Genomic DNA, 24074 nt, shown 5'->3' with positions numbered 1-24074 from the left:
CAGCAATGCCAGTGATCTGCTGCTCAAGCACAGCAGCTTCCTCTAGAGACAGAGCCCTTCCAGGTTGCTGTGGTCTGCAACATAGTCTTTGGCACGAGAATCATAATGTGTTAGCGGTGGGCTGGCTCCGTTTTGGTTTGTTCTGGGATGTTTCCCCAATGCTACCAAAAACCACTGCTTGCTGTAGTAGCGCATCCAAGGCAGCACATAAATAAACCCAAGCATATGTGCTGTGAAAAGGGTGCAGGGTTTCAGCAGAAAGTTGCAGGGCACTCGCTGGCTGCAAACGGAGGAGTGTGGCTGCCCTAAAACCTTTGCAAGAGCAAACGGTATTGAAAATGGGTTTGGGCATAGGTTGTTCCAATAGCATCAGAAGTGCTAATCATCACCCGTGTGCAAAATAATGTCTGGAGGACCCCTGAAAATTCTAGTCCTCATGATCTTTAACAAAGGCCCTTTGTTAAATAGGAACACAAAAAGCTGATAGACCCTTGGTCCATCTAGCTCAGGCATCCCCAAACTTCGGCCCTCCAGATGTTTTGGACTACAGTTCCCATCTTCCCTGACCACTGGTCCTGTTAGCTAGGGATCATGGGAGTTGTAGGCCAAAACATCTGGAGGGCCACAGTTTGGGGATGCCTGATCTAGCTAAGTATTGCTACACTTGTTGTTGTGTTGTTTAGTCATTTAGTCGTGTCCGACTCTTCGTGACCCCATGGACCATAGGACGCCAAGCACTCCTGTCTTCTTGCTATACTTAAAAAAAGGTAAAAGTAAAGGACCCCTGGATGGTTAAGTCCAGTCAAAGGCAGCTATGGGCTTGTGGCACTCATCTTGCTTTCAGGTCGAGGGAGCCGGCGTTTGTCCGCAGACAGCTTTCTGGGTCATGTGGCCACATTACTAAATAATAATAATAATAATTTATTATTTATACCCCACCCATCTGGCTGGGTTTCCCCAGCCACCCTGGGCGGCTTACAACAGAAAAATGAAATAAAACAATTAAACATTAAAAGCCTCCCTAAACAGGGTTGCCTTCAGATGTCATCTAAAAATCTGGTAGCTGTTTTTCTCTTTGACATCTGATGGGAGGGCGTTCCACAGGACAGGCGCCACCACCGAGAAGGCCCTCTGCCTGGTTCCCTGCAACTTGGCTTCTCGCAACGAGGGAACCGTCAGAAGGCCCTCGGTACTGGACCTCAGTGTCCGGGCAGAACGATGGAGGTGGAGACGCTCCTTCAGGTATACTGGACCGAGGCCATTTAGGGCTTTAAAGGTCAGCACCAACACTTTGAACTGTGCTCGGAAACGTACTGGGAGCCAATGTAGATCTTTCAAGACTGGTGTTATGTGGTCTCGGTGGCCGCTCCCAGTCTGGCACAACGGGACACCGTGATGGAAGCCAGAGCGCATGGAAATGCCGTTTACGTTCCTGCCGCAGCAGTACCTATTTATCTGCTTGCACTGGCATGCTTTCGAACTGCTAGGTTGGCAGGAGCTGGGACCGAGCAACGGGAGCTCACCCGTTTCAGGGATTTGAACTGCTGACCTTCTGATCAGCAAGCCCAAGAGGCTCAGTGGTTTAGACCACAGTGCCACCCGTCTACACTAGCTGGCAGCAGACAGATGAGTCTTTACCAGCTGTGACCAGTGGTTTGTGCAGCATTGCTTTCGATTCCCAGCAAAGCCTAACAATGTAACTGCATTGCTCACATTCAAGTCATGTTCATCTTGCCTTTTTCACTCCTTCCAACCCTCCGCCAAATCAGTTTTACGTTGTAAGCTCCTTGGGGACACGGAACTGCCCTGAGCTACTTTGGTACATCGTTGCAAACTGCTTAGAGGGTTTCCTCACAATCAAGTGATATATAATTTCTGTGAAATAAAATGATGGATCAGGCCAATGGGGTCTGATGGATCAGGCCAATGGCTTGTCTAGTCCAGCATCCTGTTCTCACAGCAGCCAGGGGACACGGGTGGCACTGTGGTCTAAACCAAGCCTCTTGGGCTTGCCAATTTGAAGGTTGGGGGTTCGAATCCCCGTGACGGGGGGTGAGCTGCCGTTGCTCTGTTCCAGCTCTGAAAGTATGGTGGACTTTATTGATGTTCAACTCTCTCAAGTAGGTCCCAGGGTAGAAACATAAAACAAAACTCTGCCCTAAAGGTTGTGCGACCAGCACAGGAGGTGGGTAAAATGTGGAATTAAAACTGTAAGCTGATGCGACATCAAACAAACCAGGAACAAGAAGCATGAGAACGGCGGCTTGCTAAGGCATTAGTACCCCTCTGGAAACCAGTTCGAGGAGACTTTGGAATCCCAAAACACAGGAAGAAATTTGGAGGGGGTGAAAAATCTCTCGGGAAGGAGCGCTGGGTGCTTCTTCGAAGCATCTCTCATAGTAGCAGTTCCTTCCTCTTGAACTGGAATGAGGAAACTTGGGGCAGAGTGTGATATTACAGGCTTCTCTATCCGGCACCAATGACTCTCTTCAAGTTTCCCACCATCTCTCGAGTCTGTGTATTTCAGCCCCACACCATGACCCTCCTTGAGTGCTATTATTATTGTTGTTATTGTTGTTATTAATTTATTTATACCTCACCCATCTGGCTGGGTTTCCCCAGCCACTCTGGGCAGCTCCCAACAGAACATTAAAAACACAGTAAAAAAAAAATCAAACATTAAAAACATCCCTAAACAGGGCTGCCTTCAGATGTCTTCTAAAAGCCAGATAGTTGCTTATTTCCTTGACATCTGAGGGGAGGGCGTTCCACACAGGGTGGGTGCCACCACCGAGAAGGCCCTCTGCCTGGTTCCCTGTAACCTCACTTCTCGCGGGGAGGGGACCGCCAGAAGACCCTCGGAGCTGGAGCTCTGTGTCTGGGCTGAATGATGGAGGTGGAGACGCTCCTTCAGGGATACAGGCCCATATAGCGCTTTAAAGGTCAGCACCAACACTTTGAACTGTGCTCCAAAACGTCCTAGGAGCCAATGTAGGTCTTTCAGGACCAGTGTTACATGGTCTCGGCGGCCGCTCCCAGTCACCAGTCTAGCTGCTGCATTGTGGATTAGTTGTAGTTTCTGGGTCACCTTCAAAGGTAGCCCCACGTAGAGCGCATTGCAGTAGTCCAAGCGAGAGATAACTAGAGCATGCACCACTCTGGCGAGACAGTCTGCAGGCAGGGAGGGTCTCAGCCTGCGAACCAGATGGATCTGATAGACAGCTGCCCTGGACACAGAATTGACCTGCGCTTCCATGGACATCTGTGAGTCCAAAATGACTGCCAGGCTGCGCACCTGGTCCTTCAGGGGCACAGTTACCCTATTCAGGACCAGGGAGTTCCCCCACACTTTTGCCTGCCTTATACCGAATCCAACCGTAGGTGTATCTAGTTCAGTACCGTACTGTCTGCACCTACTGACAGCATCTCTCCAGGAAACTTCTGAGTTTTGTGTGGCTGCAATGCAGGATACTGAGCAAAGTTCTCCACCCCATCCTTTATTGATTTGATTTACCAATATTAGATTTTTTAAAATATGTATTGACTTGCATTCTTTGTGGCCCTGTTGTGTGTTGCCTTGACATATATGAAAGGAAAAACGGTATACAAACCTAATAAGTAATAAATTTATTATTCCAAACTTTGCCTGTGAAGGAATGCACCTCCAAAAATGCTCCAAAAATAAAATAAAATAAAATAGAACATTTGCATCTTCTTTTGCAGACTGAGCTCAACAGCAAGTTAACTTTGCCGTGCTTCCGAATCCTTTATCCGAAGCAGCATGGGGACTACTGAGGCCACCCTGCGTATGGAAAACGTGGATGTGAAAGAGGAATGGCAAGATGAAGACTTCCCCAGGTTGGTTCCTGCAGCTGTTTGTTGTTTTTTAATTTATTTAAGATGCTTGAAGCAGCTCAAGCCCTCCCTATGCAAAAATATGCAAGTAGCCGTTGTTATAAGAAAAAATTGGGGTTGGCTTTTGCAGCGCAAACCCCCCATCGATGGATGTCCCCCTGAGTCCGTGATCGGTGAGAGAAGAATGGATGGGGACAGGATCCAGTGAAAACAAAGCAGATCTTTGTTTTTCTGTTGCGACATAGTTCCTCTGCGCTTTGCAAGGAGGTCAGAACCCAGAACAAAAGCGTGTAAGAACTTTTAAAGGCTTTAGCAATTGCCCAAGCCCTTAGCCCAGGGGTAGGTAACCCAAGGCCCGGGGGCCGGATGCAGCCCAATCGCCTTCTCAGTCCGGCCTGTGGACGGTCTGGGAATCAACGTGTTTTTACATGAGTAGAATGTGTCCTTTTATTTGAAATGCATATGCATTATTTGAAATGCATATGGGTTATTTGTGGGGCATAGGAATTCCTTCATTTCCCCCCCCCCCAAATATAGTCCAGCCCACCACATGGTCTGAGAGATGGTGGACCGGCCCACAGCTGAAAAAGGTTACTGACCCCTGCCTTAGCCAAAGAGCATCCAAAATTATCACACAAGGGTCACAGAGCGAGGCGGGTCTACAACAGAAATTTGAGAGTGTGGCTTGTCTGTCAGGATACCTGATAATGTTTGCTGATCGCCCTACCTTGGCCAGATTAGGCACTGATGATAATCATTGTTTGGATGGGGGGCTTTTATCCATTTCCGCAGTCACACAATCAATCAATCAATCAATCAATCAGTAACTGAACTGGGTTCCACACAGTCACAAAAACAAATGAACCGAAAAAGCCTCAAAAACAAAAACGCAAAAACAAAAGCACCAAACTTAATCCGTTTGACTTCCGAAATGTTCGAAAACCAAGGCACACCTTCTGATTGGTGCAGGCGCCCCAGAAACAATAGCCGACAGCCGCATCGGACGTTCGGCTTCCGAAAAACATTTGAAGACCGGAACACTTATTTCCGGGTTTTCAGTGTTTGGGAACCAAGGCGTTTGAGAACCAAGGCGTTTGAGAACCAAGGTCCCACTGTACTATGCATCTCTCTGTCTGCTGTTTAACGGAAATTATGTTATTACATATGTCGAAAACGAAACAGAAAATAGCACCCTCGTTTATGTAGCATCGTTGGCCGATGTTTCGCGTGATTTCCATCCCTGATCTCAGGCGGACATGGAAATCGCGGAATTTTCCAGCCCCGTTTCCAGAGGGATTCTCCAATGTCCCTCACCAAAGCATGCATGTGCACACAAATGCAGGGAAGCTACAGGAAGTTCATGTAATGTCCTAAAATGAAATGGGCACATGACGAGGGCGCACGGGCATCGGCAGCTGTAATCTAACATGGCTCAGGGGAGTGAAGGCATCACTTTTGCATGGAGCATGCTTCTTACTGAGATCCTATTGATGGCCACAGTGATCCTGTTCTTCCTAAGACAGTAGTCTCCCTGTCTAGTGCCAGCTGCCAAGGCAAAAGTCGCTGCAGCAGATGGAACCAACAAGACATGCCATCTCCTGTCTTCCTTTACACACCATCATTAGCTTAGTGCTCTGTCTATGAAAGGCACAGCTGCACAAGGGGCTAAGAAATGCCTTTTCTAGTCACTGGTAAGGCAGGGAAGGGCCTGCGATTCAGTGGGAAGGCACAGGCTTTGCAATGCAGAATATCTTGGGTTCAATCCTGGGAACCTCCAGCTATTTATTAACTTATCAGATTCTCCTATATAGAATCATAGAATCACAGAGTTGGAAGAGACCACAAGGGCCATCCAGTCCAACCCCCTGCCAAGCAGGAAACACCATCAAAGCATTCTTGACATATGCCTGTCAAGCCTCTGCTTAAAGACCTCCAAAGAAGGAGACTCCACCACACTCCTTGGTAGCAAATTCCACTGCCGAACAGCTCTTACTGTCCGGAAGAAAGAAGACTCCACCTAAACATTAGGAAGAACTTCCTGACAGTAAGAGCTGTTCGGTAGTGGAATTTGCTACCAAGGAGTGTGGTGGAGTCTCCTTCTTTGGAGGTCTTTAAGCAGAGGCTTGACAGGCATATGTCAAGAATGCTTTGATGGTGTTTCCTGCTTGGCAGGGGGTTGGACTGGATGGCCCTTGTGGTCTCTTCCAACTCTATGATTCTATGATTCTAAGTTCTTCCTAATGTTTAGGTGGAATCTTCTTTCTTGTAGCTTGAATCCATTGCTCCGTGTTCGCTTCTCTGGAGCAGCAGAAAACAACCTTTCTCCCTCCTCTATATGACATCCTTTTATATATTTGAACATGACTATCATATCACCCCTTAACTTTCTCTTCTCGAGGCTGAACATACCCAGCTCCCTAAGCCATTCCTCATAAGGCATCGTTTCCAGGCCTTTGACCATTTTGGTTGCCCTCTTCTGGACACGTTCCAGCTTGTCAGTATCCTTCTTGATTCATATCCTGCCATTCTTCCCCTAGGGGCAAAACATGCCCATGATTAAGCGAAAGTGTTGGTTTTTTTTAAGGGGGTAAAGGACCCCTGGACGGTTAAGTCCAGTCCAAGGCGACTATGGGGTTGCGGTGCTCATCTCGCTTTCAGGACAAGGGAGCCGGCGTTTGTCCGCGGACAGTCTTCCAGGTCACGTGGTCAGTGCTTTTTTGTGGGGGGGATGCAGGGGTACGCACACCACTAAACATTTTGTGAATCTACGTTTGGCCTCCTTGAGGGGCAGGAATATGAGTAGGAAAATGAAAGTACCCCTAAACTTTTTTTTTAGTAACAAAAAAAAAAGAGCACTGCATATGGCCAGCATGACTAAACCGCTTCTGGCACAACGGGGCACCGTGACGGAAACCAGAGTGCACGGAAATGCCGTTTACCTCCCCCCCCCCCCCGAGCGGTGCCTATTTATCTACTCACCCCAGTGTGCTTTCGAATTGCTAGGTTGGCAGGAGCTGGGACAGAGCAAGGGGAGCTCAAAGGCGACTCGCGGGGATTCGAACCGCCATCCTTCTGATCAGCAAACCCAAGAGGCTCAGGGGTTTACACCACAGCACCACCGATTAAGCAAACAAACAAATGATTTGCTTAATCCATGATTAAGCAAACAAACAAATAACAACACAGTCACATCGTATATAGGCCATTGACTCACACGACTTCAACCTTGAACTCAAAAGGAGCACAAAATGGGGAACTCACAAAGCTCCTTTTGAGCCCAGTTTCCACAGAGCAGACAGCCAGGAATTGTGCTTCAGCATCTGGCACTAACTGAGATAGCTAAGGAAACAAACTTTTGGGGTGCGCTGGTTTCCGGAAGCCGCAAAACTAATGCGGCAGCCACTCTAGCTCAAAAGCAAGTCCCCCTGAGTTGCATGGGTATCTGCACTGACTGGCAGCAGCTCTCCATTATTTCAGGCGGGAATATCCTGCCTGCAAAGCTGATGACTTACCATGGAGATGTGGTCCTTCTTAAAGTTATGCAATTGCAGGGGGCTGGACTGGATGACCCCTTGGGGTCCCTTCCACCTCCAAAATCCTATGATTCTATAAGCCACGTGGTCAGACATTTTTAACGGCCTGATCGGCAGGATGCATTTGAGATGGGAAAGTGATGCCGGGGAAAGGGAGGCTTCCCCTTTGGAAAACCAAAATAAAGCAAAGCAGAAAGGAGCTTGTGTAATTACGTCAGCACCTCCCGAAAGTATGTGCTCATGCGCTTAGCAGATATTAATCCATCTGGCCGCACAGGTCCCAAGTGGCCAGTATGGCGAGAGGGAATCCGGGCGAGGCAAACCGAGCCATTTGCCAAAAGCAGGGATAAATTAATACGTCTCTAACAACGGGGTGGGTTGGGGAGAGGACATTTCCAGCCCCCGACCCCCACCGGATGCAAAGGAGATGTGCAGAATGACATGTCCCGGCTCTCGAGCGCGAGAATGAGCTGAGGCATACAGATGTGGAAAGATCCCCCTCTCTCCCCCCCCCAAACCCAAAAAGAGGGTTAAGTGTCTGTCTTGGCTGCTTGAGAGATGCCGCCCCCCCTGTTAGCAAGCCCAAGTGATGCTCACGCAGGCTGGGATGCAGGGAGCATGCTCAGTGAGTTGCTCCCGGCAAGATTAGAGGAGGCAGGCACCATAACAGAGGCAGAGAGGGAAGCATCATATGATCAGCGCAGCCCGAAATGGTGACACATGACCAGCTGGGTCGATTCAAGAAAGTCCAGAGGAGAAGAGAGGGGAGGGGAGGGGAGGGAGAATTGGCATAAGCGCAGGCCGAAAGAAGCGACGAAGCTTTTGAGCCTGGAAACTGGGAGTTATCGCAGTCAAGAGCTGCACTTGTCTAGGAGGTAAGGTAAAGGAGGAAGCTTTTCTTTTCATCCTCTCTGCATCCATTTAATAGCCTTTGCTGCCTCTTAATCTCCCCTTACATATACTGCGCACAGCCAAGACAGACAGATGCATTTATTGATGATGATGCTTGGATGCTAAAAGCATAGAGGTCAAACCTGCTAAATTTGCCCCTCTAAATAACCTGCTTGTGTGCTTATGAGTTGTCATCTGCGCTTCTTCCCCTTCTGCGTTATTGCAGAGATGGGGTAAAGGAAAAATTGCTGTTTCGTTTTAAAATGAATGTACCTTTGAAACAAGCATATTTCGTAACACACAACCACTGCTTCAGGAAGAGGAGGGTGGGATTATGCTGTAATCCACGTAATTGCATCATTTACTTTGCTTCCGCCAGCCTTATGCTGAGGCCTGGCAAAAAAAAAGGGCAGGATAGGTGCTGCCCTTTATGGCTTTAACTCTTTGAGGGCTGTGTGGGTGGCGACTTCTCCACCCTCCCAACTGCCAGAGATTTGGAATCGTTTTGGCTTCATCTTTTAAATATCTCGAGTGCTCGGAATGTGAACTACTGTAGTTTGGTTAACAAAGTTCACTGAATTAGCCCCCCCCCCCCCCGAATTGCCGAGCGGACGAAACGTGAATTAAGTTCACTTTTGAACAATTTCGAGTTCAAGTTCATTTTCTTCCATGTGTGTGTATGGGTTTGATTGTTTTTACCCATTAGGCTCCAAATGTTGTTGGATTCTCAACTCTCATGAGCCCCTGAAACCAGCATGACCAATGGTTAGGGATGATAGGAGCTCATCAGTTTTGTGTTTTTCCAGTATCTGTAAGATACGTCTGGAATTTCCAAGACATAGCCGGCATTCTGCCCTTGTTGTAAACAGTGTCTGGGCAAAAATCGCTGAACTGTCCGGGAAAATCTGGATGTATGGCAGCCCATGTCAGAAGTGTCGATTTTGGCAAAATTCATTTTAAAAAGCTCACAAACTTCTTCTCTCTTTTTTGAGATTTTGCATTAAAAAAAAAGTTCAACAACTTTGTGTCCAGATTTTTACTTTTTGAAATATGGCTGTAAGGTACACCAATGATTTGGGGGGGGGGTTGTTACTATTAATAATTACAGTATATAATGTTTATTGTCTTTGATTCTCTCCACAACCCCCCTTCTTTTTCATCGTAAAATTTGCAGATAAAAATAATAATTTCAGAAAAGGGAGTTGGAGCCCGACACCACCTGAAAGTAATATATATCCTTCTTGAACTGTGGTGCCCAGAACTGGACACAGTACTCCTCACCTGGAGTACTGTGTCCAGTTCTGGGCACCACAGTTCAAGAAGGATACTGACAAACTGGAACGTGTCCAGAAGAGGGCAACCAAAACGGTCAAAGGCCTGGAAACGATGCCTTATGAGGAACGGCTTAGGGAGCTGGGTATGTTTAGCCTGGAGAAGAGAAGGTTAAGGGGTGATATGATAGCCATGTTCAAATATATAAAAGGATGTCATATAGAGGAGGGTGAAAGGTTTTCTGCTGCTCCAGAGAAGTGGACACGGAGCAATGGATTCAAACTACAAGAAAGAAGATTCCACTTAAACATTAGGAAGAACTTCCTGACAGTAAGAGCTGTTCGGCAGTGGAATTTGCTGCCAAGGAGTGTGGTGGAGTCTCCTTCTTTGGAGGTCTTTAAGCAGAGGCTTGACAGTCATCTGCCAGGAATGCTTTGATGGTGTTTCCTGCTTGGCAGGGGGTTGGACTGGATGGCCCTTGTGGTCTCTTCCAACTCTATGATTCTATATGTGTGTTATCGGGTGTTCACAACCGTTTGTTAATTGAAAAAGAAAAGAAAGCATAAGACTGACCTGGGAATACTTTTTAAACTTCTCTCTCTCTCTCCTTCGCCCATCACCCAACCTATAGACCTCTCCCCGAAGAGGCAGGAATGGAGTCATTGGGAAGCCCAGCTGAAGATGCCCTCGGTAAGTATGGGTTCAGGTGGGGCCCTGCTGCTCTCCCTCCCAACACAACAGGTTGGAACAAATGAGATGTAGATGATAAAATGGGCAGAAATTTAAATGGGGGGTGGGGTGGCAGAGAACTGCAGAGTTGGAAGGGACCCCAAGGGTCATCCAGCCCAACCCCTTGCAGTGCTGGAATTTTGAGCGCAAGACCATGGGATAGCGATTCAGAGAGGCCAGAGGACCACGAGCCAACACACAAATGCCAAAGGCGCTTGGAGAGACGGATGGTCTGCTAGATTGTGTCTGGAGGCGGTTGGAGGATGGGTGGCGGCTAACAGATTGAGGTTGAATCCTGACAAGACAGAAGTACTGTTTCGGGGGGGGGGACAGGAGGCGGGCAGGTGTGGAGGACTCCCTGGTCCTGAATGGGGTAACTGTGCCCCTGAAGGACCAGGTGCGCAGCCTGAGAGTCATTTTGAACTCACAGCTCTCCATGGAGGCGCAGGTCAATTCTGTGTCCAGGGCAGCTGTCTACCAGCTCCATCTGGTACGCAGGCTGAGACCCTACCTGCCAGCAGACTGTCTCGCCAGAGTGGTGCATGCTCTAGTTATCTCCTGCTTGGGCTACTGCAATGCGCTCTATGTGGGGCTACCTTTGAAGGTGACCTGGAAACTGCAACCAATCCAGAATGAGGCAGCTAGACTGGTGACTGGGAGCGGCCGCCGAGACCACATAACATCGGTTCTGAAAGACCTACATTGGCTCCCAGTACATTTCCAAGCACAATTCAAAGTGTTGGTGCTGACCTTGAAAGCATTAAACGGCCTCAGCTCAGTATACCTGAAGGAGCATCACCACCCCTATCGTTCAGCCCGGACACTTAAGTCCAGCTCCAAGGGCCTTCTGGCAGTTCCCTCCCTGTGAGAAGTGAGGTTACAGGGAACCAGGCAGAGGGAAGCCAACTAGAGTGGCTGGGGAAACCCAGCCAGATGGGTGGGGTATAAATATATTAGTAGTAGTAGAGTAGTAGTAGTAGTAGTAGTGGTAGTGTAAGGGACCCAGGTGGCGCTGTGGGTTAAACCACAGAGTCTAGGGCTTGCTGTTCAGAAGGTCGGCGGTTCAAATCCCTGCGACGGGGTGAGCTCCCATTGCTCGGTCCCAGCTCCTGCCCACCTAGCAATTCGAAAGCACATCAAAGTGCAAGTAGATAAATAGGGACCGCTCCGGCGGGAAGGTAAACGGTGTTTCTGTGCGCTGCTCTGGTTCGCCAGAAGCAGCTTTGTCATGCTGGCCACATGACCCGGAAGCTGTCTGCGGACAAACGCCAGCTCCCTCGGCCTATAGAGCGAGATGAGCGCCGCAACCCCAGAGTCGGACACGACTGGACCTGATGGTCAGGGGCCCCTTTACCTTTACCCTTTATTAGTAGTAGTAGTAGTAGTACAGTACAAGTTACTTTTGAACTGACTCGTTCCCTCTCTTTCCAAATATAAAAATCTGCAGCTCCTCCGAACACGTTAAATTTTAGTAACGGGGCACATCACAAGCGGAAGACGCTCGTCGCCCCGGAAATCAACATTTCCTTGGACCAGAGTGAAGGCTCTCTCCTTTCAGACGATTTCCTGGACACTCCGGACGACCTAGACATCAATGTCGATGACATTGAAACCCCAGACGAGACCGATTCCCTTGAGTTCCTCGGGAACGGGAATGAACTGGAATGGGAGGGTAAGTAAAGGGGAATTTTAAAAAACCCTCCATGATATTTTATGCATTTTCATATGGCTTCGAGATGATAGCTGAGGACAAGAAGGAGCTGAAAACGTTGGGCCCCCCTCATGCAGATAGGTGGAATATCACCTACAGACACACCCCCCCCATTAATATCCCCTATAGTCCTAAATGGACAGATCGTGAAGCTGAGGCTCCAATACTTTGGCCACCTCATGAGAAGAATCCTTGGAAAAGACCCTGATGTTGGGAAAGATTGAGGGCACTAGGAGAAGGGGACGACAGAGGACGAGATGGTTGGACAGTGTTCTCAAAGCTACGAATATGAGTTTGACCAAACTGCGGGAGGCAGTGCAAGACAGGAGTGCCTGGCGTGCTATGGTCCATGGGGTCACGAAGAGTCGGACACGACTAAACGACTAAACAACAACAACATAGTCCTAAATACTGTAGTGATGGGGATGAAATTTGGTTATTTCTCTATTGAAAAGGCAATCGTCCCTGTAGACCAGGGTTCAGCAACCTTTTTCAGCCGTGGGCCGGTCCACTGTCCCTCAGACCATGTGGGGGGCCGGGCTATATTTTTTTGGGGGGGGGAATGAACGAATTCCTATGCCCCACAAATAAGCCACAGATGCATTTTAAATATAGCACACATTCTACTCATGTAAAAACACCAGGCAGGCCCCACAAATAACCCAGAGATGCATTTTAAATAAAGCACACATTCTACTCATGTGAAAACACCAGGCAGGCCCCACAAATAACCCAGAGATGCATTTTAAATAAAGCACACATTCTACTCATGTGAAAACACCAGGCAGGCCCCACAAATAACCCAGAGATGCATTTTAAATAAAGCACACATTCTACTCATGTGAAAACACCAGGCAGGCCCCACAAATAACCCAGAGATGCATTTTAAATAAAAGCAGGCATTCTACTCATGTAAAAACACCAGGCAGGCCCCACAAATAACCCAGAGATGCATTTTAAATAAAGCACACATTCTACTCATGTGAAAACACCAGGCAGGCCCCACAAATAACCCAGAGATGCATTTTAAATAAAAGCAGGCATTCTACTCATGTAAAAACACCAGGCAGGCCCCACAAATAACCCAGATATGCATTTAAAATAAAAGCAGGCATTCTACTCATGTAAAAACACCAGGCAGGCCCCACAAATAACCCAGAGATGCATTTTAAATAAAAGGACGCATTCTACTCATGTAAAACACGCTGATTTCCAGACTGTCCGCGGGCCGGATTGAGAAGGTGATTGGGCCGCATCCGGCCCATGGGCCTGAGGTTGCCTACCCCTGCTGTAGACTTTCAGAGCTTTCAGACTGTCAGACTGTCAGAGCTTTCAGACTTTCAGACTGTCAGGAAGTTCTTCCTAATCTTCAGGTGGAATCTTCTTTCTTGTAGTTTGAATCAATTGCTCTGTATCCGCTTCTCTGGAGCAGCAGAAAACAACCTTTCTCCCTCCTCTATATGACATCCTTTTATATATTTGAACATGGCTTTCATATCACCCCTTAACCTTCTCTTCTCCAGGCTAAACATACCCAGCTCCCTAAGCCATTCCTCATAAGGCATCGTTTCCAGGCCTTTGACCATTTTGGTTGCCCTCCTCTGGACACATTCCAGCTTGTCAGTATCCTTCTTGAACTGTGGTGCCCAGAACTGGACACAGTATTCCAGGTGAGGTCTGACCAGAGCAGAATACAGTGGTACTATTACTTCCCTTGATCTAGATGCTATACTCCTATTGATGCAGCCCAGAATTGCATTGGCTTTTTTAGCTGCTGCATCACACTGCTGACTCATGTCAAGTTTGTGGTCTACCAAGACTCCTAGATCCTTTTCACCTGTACTGCTCTCAAGCCAGGTGTCACCCATCCTGTATTTGTGCCTTTCATTTTTTTTGCCCAAGTGTAGTACTTTACATTTCTCCTTGTTAAAATTCATCTTGTTTGCTTTGGCCCAGTTGTCCAATCTGTTAAGGTCATTTTGAAGTGTGATCCTGTCCTCTGGGGTATTAGCCACCCCTCCCAATTTGGTGTCATCTGCAAACTTGCTCAGGATGCCCTCATCTCCCAAACACTTTCTGTACAATCGAGTCTTGCTAGGGATGGTCTTTGTGAATTCCCACCCTCAGACGATACTCCTGTGGCCACAGCCAAAAACATGCCGGGAGACAGCGCGGACTTATTTGGAGATGGAGCCGGGGAAGGGGCCAGCGCCACAAACGGCCGCCTGTGGAGAACGGTCATCATTGGGGAACAGGAACACCGAATTGACCTGCAGATGATCAAACCGTACATGAAAGTGGTGACACACGGAGGTGAGGAGCATTGGGGGGGGGGGCTTGCATTGTGGGGGGAGGATTTGTGTCGCTGGGTGTGCAAATGCATCGGTTAAGTTGTGCAATATCCAAGCAAGCAGCACCAGCAGCCAACTAAGCCCGGATATTGATTTGATGGGTGGATGGTGGTTAACAGATTGAGGTTGAACCCTGACAGGGTGTAGCCTTGTTTGCTAATAAAGGGTCCTTAAGTTGCGCCCAGGCAGGGACAGAGACAGTCAACAATGACACCGAGGGTTGAATCCAGAGAAAAAATTTAATTCTTAAATTTAAGAGACTCTTGGTGATCAAGCTTCATGACAAGAGTAAAGAAACACAAATTTGCAAAGCTTCTTATACACTTCTTGGGGTCCTTTCCCCCTCCTCTGTAAATGTGCGCACGCAAGGGGGTCACGGGTTACAAATCCATATTAGGAAAATCCGTATCCTGTCCTTCTCATAAACACAAAAGGGGGTCACAAGTACATATAAGGAAGATCCGTGTCCGGTCCTGTGCATAAACACATGCTGACTCATGCTACCCCGGTAGCATCCTCACTCAGCCTTGAGTGGGGGCTTGAATTTCTCTATCTTGCCTGCTCTTTGCGTCAGACTGCTAGCATCAGACAAGACAGTCATCCGGCCTTGATAGCTTAGCAGGGCATTCTGTCTTGCTATTGAATGCTTACACTTTGGCCCACTTTGGTGCACAGACGCAGAGGCAAAAAGGAAAGCATTTTAAGAAGCATTTTAGGGATATGGGGGGCTAAGCCATACAATTAGAATTATACAATGCAAACTGTATGATCAGATTTAGCTCAATAACACAATTGGCAAATCTCTCCCTTCAAGGGAAGTACTGTTTTCGGAGAACAAGGGGTGGGCAGGTGTGGGGGACTCCCTGGTCCTGAATGGGGCAACTGTGCCCCTGAAGGACCAGGTGCACAGCCTGGGGGTCATTTTGGATCCACAGCTGGACATGGAGGCACAGGTCAATTCTATGTTCCGGGCAGCTGTCTACCAGCTGCATCTGGTACACAGGATGAGACTCTCCCTACCCGCGGATTGTCTCGCCAGAGTGGTGCATGCTCTGGTTATCTCCCGCTTGTAGAGTGGCCGCCAGGACCATATAACACAGGGCCTGAAATTACGTTTCTGAGCGCAATTCAAAGTGTTGGTGCTGACCTTTAAAAGCCCTAAACGGCTTTGGTCCTGTATAACATGAAGGAGCATCGTTCAGCCCAGACACTGAGGTCCAGCTCCGAGGGCCTTATGGCAGTTCCCTCATTGTGAGAAGTGAGGTTACAGGGAACCAGGCAGAGGGCCTTCTCGGTGGTGGCACCCTCCCTGTGGAACGCCCTCCCATCAGATGTCAAGGCAGGGGCGTAGCCAGGATCAAAATTAGGGGGGCAAGGGGCGGGGGCAAGGGGCGGGAGGGGAGGGGCCACAGCGGAAATGTGGGTGGGGCCACGTGGCCTGCGCCTCCTAGGTCTTCGGAGGAGGCGGCCCCAGGCTCCCGCTCCCGGCGCAACTCTGAAGCTTCGCGCTGGGAGCGGGAGCCTGGGGCTGCCACACTGCGCCCCTCAGCCTTTGCTTCTATGGGGGGGCAATTGCCCCCTCCTGCCCCCCTGCCTACGCCCATGTGTCAAGGCAATAAACAACTACCTGACTTTTAAAAGACATCTGAAGGCAGCCCTGTTCAGGGCAGTTTTTAATGGTTGATGTTATATTGCGTCTTTAGTATTTTGGGGGGAGCCGCCCAGAGTAACTGAGCCAACCCAGTCAGATGGGTGGCATAATAATAATAATAATAATAATAATAATAATAATAATAATAATGTCGACTTATGGAACTGCCTGCCACAATATGTGGCGACAGCTGACAGGAAGCCAATCTGCTGGCCACAAGTGAGTCTCAGACTCGAGAGCTAAGAAACAGTTTAGAGGTTTCAAGTTTCCTGGAAGCATCTATCTACTGATGGCTGGAAACAGGTGCTAGGCTAGATGGACTCTTTCTGAAAGAGAGATTCACGGACAAGTTATCGTCTGTGGCTGTTAGGTGTTATAGCTAAACAACCCTCCCCCAACCCACTTTAATTAATTGAGGTCTGTTTTTATGCATATTGTGTTGTTTTTATGTTAGGCCTGGGAGGGCGGGACACAAATAAATTATTATTATTATTCGTTTCCTATCTGTTTCTCTCTCAGGTTATTACGGGGAAGGACTCAACGCCATCATCGTCTTTGCTGCCTGCTACCTGCCGGACAGCAGCCTGCCCGATTATCATTACATCATGGAGAACCTATTCTTGTGAGTGACTTTAACTTGCCTTCTGCTTGGAACGGAGGAGGGAAAACTTACTTTTGAGCTCCATTCGCATTCATCTCCCTAGCACCTCCTTTGCTTGGCCACGTCAGGGTGAAGATGGATGTGTTAAAATCAGGAAGGGTGGCGGTGCTGGGGGGCATTTTGGAAATAGCCCTTATTGCATTCAAAACACTCCCCCACCCCACCCCCAGCCAAGCTCTGCAAAAGTCATCACCTGGCTACAGCCGGCGATTTCACCAATCCGCACCCCAACATTTATTATTATTATTATTATTATTATTATTATTATTATTATTATTATTATTATTATTATATTGTATTTATCCTTTTCGAATCTATACATTTCACTAATTTTAACATCATTTTAAGGGACCCAGGTGGCTCTGTGGGTTAAACCACTGAGCCTAGGGCTTGCTGATCAGAAGGTCGGCGGTTCGAATCCCTGTGACGGGGTGAGCTCCCGTTGCTCGGTCCCAGCTCCTGCCAACCTAGCAGTGTGAAAGCACGTCAAAATGCAAGTAGATAAATAGGAACCGCTACAGTGGGAAGGTAAACGGCGTTTCCATGTGCTGCTCTGATTTGCCAGAAGCGGCTTTGTCATGCTGGCCACATGACCTGGAAGCTGTATGCCAGCTCCCTTGGCCAATAATGTGAGATGAGCGCGCAACCCCAGAGTCGGTCACGACTGGACAGGGGTCTCTTTACCTTTACCTTTTTAACATCATTTTAACATTTCAAAACTCGACTTCCTTCCCCCTCTTTCTGCGGTTCCTTACATCAATTTTTAATAACTTCTGCATCTCCAAATTAACTTAATTTACTCATTTATTCATCTACTTTAAATATATACCCTTATAAAACTGCAGGTTGTTATTACAATAATCCTGCCAATGTTTCCATCTGTTTACAATATATCTGAAAATATTCAGTAAGCCGTTTCCATTCTTTTATAAAAAGTTTGCTATCTCAATTTCTTATTTTCCCTAGTTAAGTTTCGCCATTTCTGCATATTCCATAAGTTTTTGTATCCATTCCTCCTTTGCTGGGACTTCTGCTTCTTTCCATTTTAGGGCGAGTAACATTATTGCCACATACAGTACATTAAGAAGTTTCTATGCAGTAGTTCTGTCCCTATAATTCCCAAAAGAAAAGCTTCTGGGTTTTGTTTGGTTTTACAAATGTTATTTTAAACATCCTTTTCAACATCCTTTATTTATTTTTCTGCCTCTGCTCTCCCCTCTCCCCTAACCACTAAGTTAGATAATGATAATAATCTTAATAATTTTATTGTTCATATGCTGCCCCCAGACACTCAGAGAGAAACAGCAAGTCCATTTAGAGCAACTGTGTTTTCATCCTTTCTGCAATAATAATAATAATAATAATAATAATAATAATAATAATAATAATAATAATTTATTATTTATACCCCGCCCCTCTGGCTGGGTTTCCCCAGCCACTCTGAGCAGCTCCCAACAGAAAAATGAAATAAAAAAATCTATTAAACATTAAAAGCCTCCCTAAACAGGGCTGCCTTCAGATGCCTTCTAAAAATCTGGTAGCTGTTTTCCTCTTTGACATCTGGGAGCAGCCACCGGGACCACATGACACCGGTCCTGAAAGACCTACCTTGACTCCCAGGACGTTTCCGAGCACAATTCAAAGTGTTGCTGATGACCTTTAAAGCCCTAAATGGCCTTGGCCCAGTATACCTGAAGAAGCGTCTCCACCCCCATCGTTCAGCCCAGACACTGAGGTCCAGCTCTGAGGACCTTCTGGCAGTTCCCTCCCTGCGAGAAGTGAGGTTATAGGGAACCAGGCAGAGGGCCTTCTTAGTGGTGGCACCTGCCCTGTGGAATGCCCTCCCGTTAGATGTCAAAGAAATAAATAACTATCTGACTTTTTGAAGACATCTGAAGGCAGCCCTGTTTAGGGAAGCTTTTAATGTTTAATTAATCATTGTATTTCAATATTTTGCTGGAAGCTGCCCAGATGGGCGGGGTATAAATAATTCCTCCTCCTCCTCCTCCTCCTCCTCCTCCTCCTCCTCCTCCTCCTCCTCCTCCTCCTCCTCCTCCTCCTCCTCCTTCTTCTTCTTCTTCATTATCTGCTTCTGGTTTTCTAACAGGTATGTGATAAGCAGCTTGGAGTTGCTAGTGGCAGAGGATTATATGATTGTATACATGAACGGTGCCACGCCACGCCGAAGAATGCCCGGGATCGGCTGGCTGAAAAAATGCTACCAAATGATAGACAGAAGGTGAGGTTTTGTGGATTGAGTCCATGACAATGGGCCACGTTTTGCAGGGGATGAGGATTCACATATGTGTGTTTGTGTGTGTGCCAATTTAGTTCATAAGATTTGTACACCACTTGTCTGTAAAACAACAACAACCAAACAAACCTTCAAAGCAGTTTACAAAAACAAACAAACATATATTGTGAGAACTGAAGTCTAATAATATATGGAGATTCAAGATTCTCAACCCCTCATGCAGATGTAAACTCTTTACCGGAGTCTTCCACTGTCCTGAGTGGAAACCCAGCCAGATGGGCGTGGTAATAATAATAATAATAATAATAATAATAATAATAATAATAATAATTCATTTATCTACTTATTTATTTATTTATATCCCACCCATCTGGCTGGGTTTCCCCAACCACTCTGGGCAGCTTCCAACAAAATATTAAAAATACAATAAAACATCAGACATTAAAGATTTCCCTAAACAGGGAAGCTTTTAATGTTTAATAGTGAAATAATGTTTCCGAGCACAATTCAAAGTGTTGGTGCAGACCTTTTAAAGCCCTAAATGGCCTCGGTCCAGTATACCTGAAGGAGCGTCTCCACCCCCATCGTTCTGCCCGGACACTGAGGTCCAGTACCGAGGGCCTTCTGGCGGTTCCCTCGCTGCGAGAAGCCAAGTTACAGGAAACCAAGCAGAGGGCCTCCTCGGTAGTGGCACCCGCCCTGTGGAACGCCCTCCCAACAGATGTCAAAAAGAAAAATAACTACCAGACTTTTAGAGCAGTGTTTCCCAACCTTGTGCCTCCAGCTGTTTTTGGACTACAACTCCCATCATCCCTAGCTAGCAAGACCAATGGTCAGGAATGATGGGAATTGTAGTCTCAAAACATCTGGAGGCACAAGGTTGGGAAACACTGTTTTAGAGGACACCTGAAGGCAGCCCTGTTTAGGGAAGCTTTTAATCTTTAAGAAATTAGTGTATTTTAATATTTCTGTTGGAAGCCGCCCAGAGTGGCTGGGGAAACCCAGCCAGATGGGCGGGGTATAAATACCGTAACAACAACAACATGTTGTTGTTGTTGTTGTTGTTGTTGTTGTTGTTGTTATTTTAGTATTATTAGTGACCTAGGGTGCATAGGCCCAATTTTACTTCTTGCCCTAGAACTTTGAAACCATTCCTGCTGAAGGCAGTAGGATTTCTCATAAGGAAAGTGGTTTCAGGTTTTCTCATTTAAACACCGCCAGATATTCATTTATGGAGTTTGGTTTAAACAAACTGCCTCTCCACCACCTTCCAGCTGGTTTATGTTTTTGCTTAAGTTTCATTAATATTTTATTTTTCATTTCATCTCCAAGCTTTTAATGTGTTTTTTCTGTGTTTTGCAATGTATGCCCTCCTTGCTGAAGTCTAATAAATAAATCTGAGAGTTAAAAGAAAGAAAGATAAAATAGTAAAATTACGGGGAGGGGAAATCACAACCATTCTTTAAAACAGAGGTTCCCAAACTAAGGCCAGGGGGCCGGATGCGGCCCAATCGTCTTATAAATCCGGCCCGCAGACGGTCCAGGAATCAGCGTGTTTTTACATTTGTAGACTGTGTCCTTTTATTTAAAAATGCATCTCTGGGTTATTTGTGGGGCCTGCCTGGTGTTTTTACATGAGTAGAATGTGTCCTTTTATTTAAAATGCATCTCTGGGTTATTTGTGGGGCATTGGAATTCGTTCATAATTTTTTCCCCAAAATATATTCCGGCCCCCCACAAGGTCTGAGGGACAGTGGACCGGCCCCCTGCTGAAAAAGTTTGCTGGCCCCTGCTTTAAAACAAGGTTTTCCAAACTTGGGTTTCCAGCTGTTTGGGGACTACATCATCCCTAGCTAGCTAGACCAGTAGTCAGGGGTGATGGGATTTGTAGTCCAAAACCAGCTGGAGACCAAGTGTGGGAAACCCTGATTTAAAACTTATCGAAAGGGTTCAAATATTACTTGCAAGAGTAATCGCATATAGAGGAGATGAGAAATTAAATTGTATTGTGTTTATGTATGAAGGTTTGGATCTGGCGCAGAACTAATGCACGGCCAAAGGCAACTGCTGCTCGGATGTGTTCTTATACCTCCCTGCCTTCTTTATTTTTATCACAGGTTGCGGAAAAACCTGAAAGCACTGATAATCGTTCACCCGTCGTGGTTCATTCGAACGGTCCTGGCTATATCGAGGCCGTTCATCAGGTATGAGCAGCCGAGAGGATAGCTGCCTCGAAGCCAGTTAAACATGTCGGAAACCTCTCCAGGTGTTTTGGACTACAACTCCCATCAGGCCCCAGCCAACATGATGGGACTTGTAGTCCAAAATTTGTTGTTTAGTCGTGTCCGACTCTTCGTGACCCCATGGACCATAGCACGCCAGGCACTCGTGTCTTTCACTGCCTCCCGCAGTTTGGTCAAACTCATGTTCGTAGCTTCGAGAACACTGCCCAACCATCTCGTCCTCTATCGTCCCCTTCTCCTAGTGCCCTCCATCTTTCCCAACATCAGGGGCTTTTCCAGGGAGTCTTCTCTTCTCATGAGGTGGCCAAAGTATTGGAGCCTCAGCTTCCGGATCTGTCCTTCCAGTGAGCACTCAGGGCTGGTTTCCTTCAGAATGGATAGGTTTGATCTTCTTGCAGTCCATGGGACTCTCAAGAGTCTCCTCCAGCACAAGAATTCAAAAGCATCAATTCTTCGGTGATGAGCCTTGTTTATGGTCCAGCTCTCACTTCCATACATCACTACTGGGAAAACCATAGCTTTAACTATACGGACCTTTGTCGGCAAGGTGATGTCTCTGCTTTTTAAGATGCTGTCTAGGTTTGTCATTGCTTTTCTCCCAAGAAGCAGGCGTCTTTTAATTTCGTGACTGCTGTCACCATCTGCAGTGATCAAGGAGCCCAAGAAAGTAAAATCTCTCACTGCCTCCATTTCTTCCCCTTCTATTTGCCAGGAGGTGATGGGACCAGTGGCCATGATCTTGGGTTTTTTGATGTTGAGCTTCAGACCATATTTTGCACTCTCCTCTTTCACCCTCATTAAAAGGTTCTTTAATTCCTCCTCACTTTCTGCCATCAAGGTTGTGTCATCTGCATATCTGAGGTTGTTGATATTTCTTCCGGCAATTCAAAGTCCAAAATATCTTTCTCTAAATTTACCCCACCCCTCACACTCCAAAGACCGCTGAGAGAAGCCCCAGCATGAAAAGCTCGAGTCAACAAGTGCTTCTGAACAAAACAAAAAAGACACAGCGTGATGGACGGAGGTCCTGCTAATCCAAACATAAGGCAAATGGTTCGTCAGGCGAGCGTTCACATAACAAGTCAATGATTCCCATTGATTCTTATGGAGAAATTTCTAACGCGTTCCCGACCGTGGAATTTTGACCCCCAAATTATGGAAAACCCGGGGAGACCCTCCGAAACCTTGCATAGGGCAAACATTTCCCCAGTTTCTCCCTGTTCCTCCCACCCACAGTTTATGGCAAAACGGTTTCGGCAGACCAGCAAAACACAAAAAGACTTGTTTAAGTCTGCTTATTTAAAGCATTACATGCGAGTCTGGCCGTTTGGATATCGGAATCTGCAGTGTGTATAGTGAGGTTTGGGTACTAATTCCTCACGTTTGGATAAGTGAATTTTCGTACGATGACCTCTTTCGCAGAATTGCAGAGTTGGAAGGGACCGTGAGGGTCATCTAGTCCAACCCAATGCTAAGCAGGAATATTTTGCCCAACGTGGGGCTCGAACCCACGATCGGCATATACAACCTTTCAAACCAAGGTAGCATGGTAGCTTAGTGAATCAGACACGGACCCAGACAACCCCGGATTCAAACTCTGCGTAGTCACAATTTCTCAGACTAACCTGTTTTGTGAAGATAAATGGGGGAAGCCATCAGGATAGAATACTAAGAGGAATAACATAATAATGGGTTGCAGCCAACTATTTTTACTCAAGAGTAGACCCATTGAAATTAATGGACCATAGTTGGTAATGTCCATCAATGGCTGTGCTCTGAGTAGGATTAACATTAGATTCAGCCCAATGATCATCATAATAGGTTGGATTCAGTGTTAGCCCTAGAATGAGACCCACTGAAATTGATGGACAATACTAAGGGGCGTTAATTTCAGTGGGTCTACTCTGAGTAGGGCTTCATTGGCTACCACCAGGTGGGGATGGTTCCGTATCGTTGAATGTGAAATATAACATTTGTATTCCAGATATTCTAGAACAGCCCTTTTTCTTCTCCCTGCAAATTACCCCCGTTCTGAATTTCACTCTCCATTAAAGCAGTTTAACACACACACACCCAAAGTGGTTGACTTTCAAGGGGGTCCAGAGTTAATTGCAACACCCTGTTAGGCTTCAGGGAATCGGCTTCCACCCCCATGGCAGTAAACTAAAGATCAAACGAAAAGAATGTCTTACCAGTTAGAATCTGTAATAGAATCATAGAATCATAGAGTTGGAAGAGACCACAAGGGCCATCCAGTCCAACCCCCTGCCAAGCAGGAAACACCACCAAAGCATTCCTGACAGATGGCTGTTAAGCCTCCGCTTAAAGACCTCCAAAGAAGAAGACTCCACCACACTCCTTGGCAGCAAATTCTACTGCCGAACAGCTCTTACTGTCAGGAAGTTCTTCCTAATGTTTAGGTGGAATCTTCTTTCTTGTAGTTTGAATCCATTGCTCCGTGTCCGCTTCTCTGGAGCAGCAGAAAACAGCAACCTTTCACCTTCCTCTATATGACATCCTTTTATATATTTGAACATGGCTATCATATCACCCCTTAACCTTCTATTCTCCAGGCTAAACATACCCAGGTCCCTAAGCCGTTCCTCATAAGGCATCGTTTCCAGGCCTTTGACCATTTTGGTTGCCCTCCTCTGGACACGTTCCAGCTTGTCAGTATCCTTCTTGAACTGTGGTGCCCAGAACTGGACACAGTATAATCACAGTGCAAGAACAAAGAACACATTTCCTAGAAACTGGTGGTGCTCTGAGTTAAGGGTCATTCCCCTCATCTCTATTAACCTACATCACTCCTACGTCTTGTAATCTGAGTTTGTACCCGCTGCGCTTTCTGTTCTAACACTTTCTGAGCTCTCTTTGGGGAAGGGGTGTGGATACTGTCCAGAGTCTGTGAATCTGTTAACTC

At 46.9% G+C, this 24074-nt stretch overlaps 1 protein-coding gene across 2 annotated transcripts in view; it reads left to right on the top strand.

The window, feature by feature from the left end:
* Window positions 1-24074, top strand: part of ATCAY (ATCAY kinesin light chain interacting caytaxin) — a 42641-nt gene that overhangs the window by 5690 nt on the left and 12877 nt on the right. For both annotated transcript variants that reach the window (XM_088672984.1, XM_060275364.2), the window contains exons 2-8: window positions 3724-3858; window positions 10183-10241; window positions 11728-11952; window positions 14119-14304; window positions 16513-16615; window positions 18762-18893; window positions 21026-21112. In XM_088672984.1, coding sequence (XP_088529110.1) covers window positions 3782-3858; window positions 10183-10241; window positions 11728-11952; window positions 14119-14304; window positions 16513-16615; window positions 18762-18893; window positions 21026-21112 — 869 coding nt within the window. In that variant the 5' untranslated portion in view covers window positions 3724-3781. The remainder of the gene's footprint in view (window positions 1-3723; window positions 3859-10182; window positions 10242-11727; window positions 11953-14118; window positions 14305-16512; window positions 16616-18761; window positions 18894-21025; window positions 21113-24074) is intronic.

The sequence above is a fragment of the Zootoca vivipara genome, chromosome 6, assembly GCF_965207765.1.
Source record: "Zootoca vivipara chromosome 6, rZooViv2.hap1.1, whole genome shotgun sequence".
Taxonomy (NCBI): domain Eukaryota; kingdom Metazoa; phylum Chordata; class Lepidosauria; order Squamata; family Lacertidae; genus Zootoca; species Zootoca vivipara.
The sequence above is the reverse complement of the archived record's forward strand: the minus strand, read 5'-3'. Positions and strand labels throughout refer to the sequence as shown.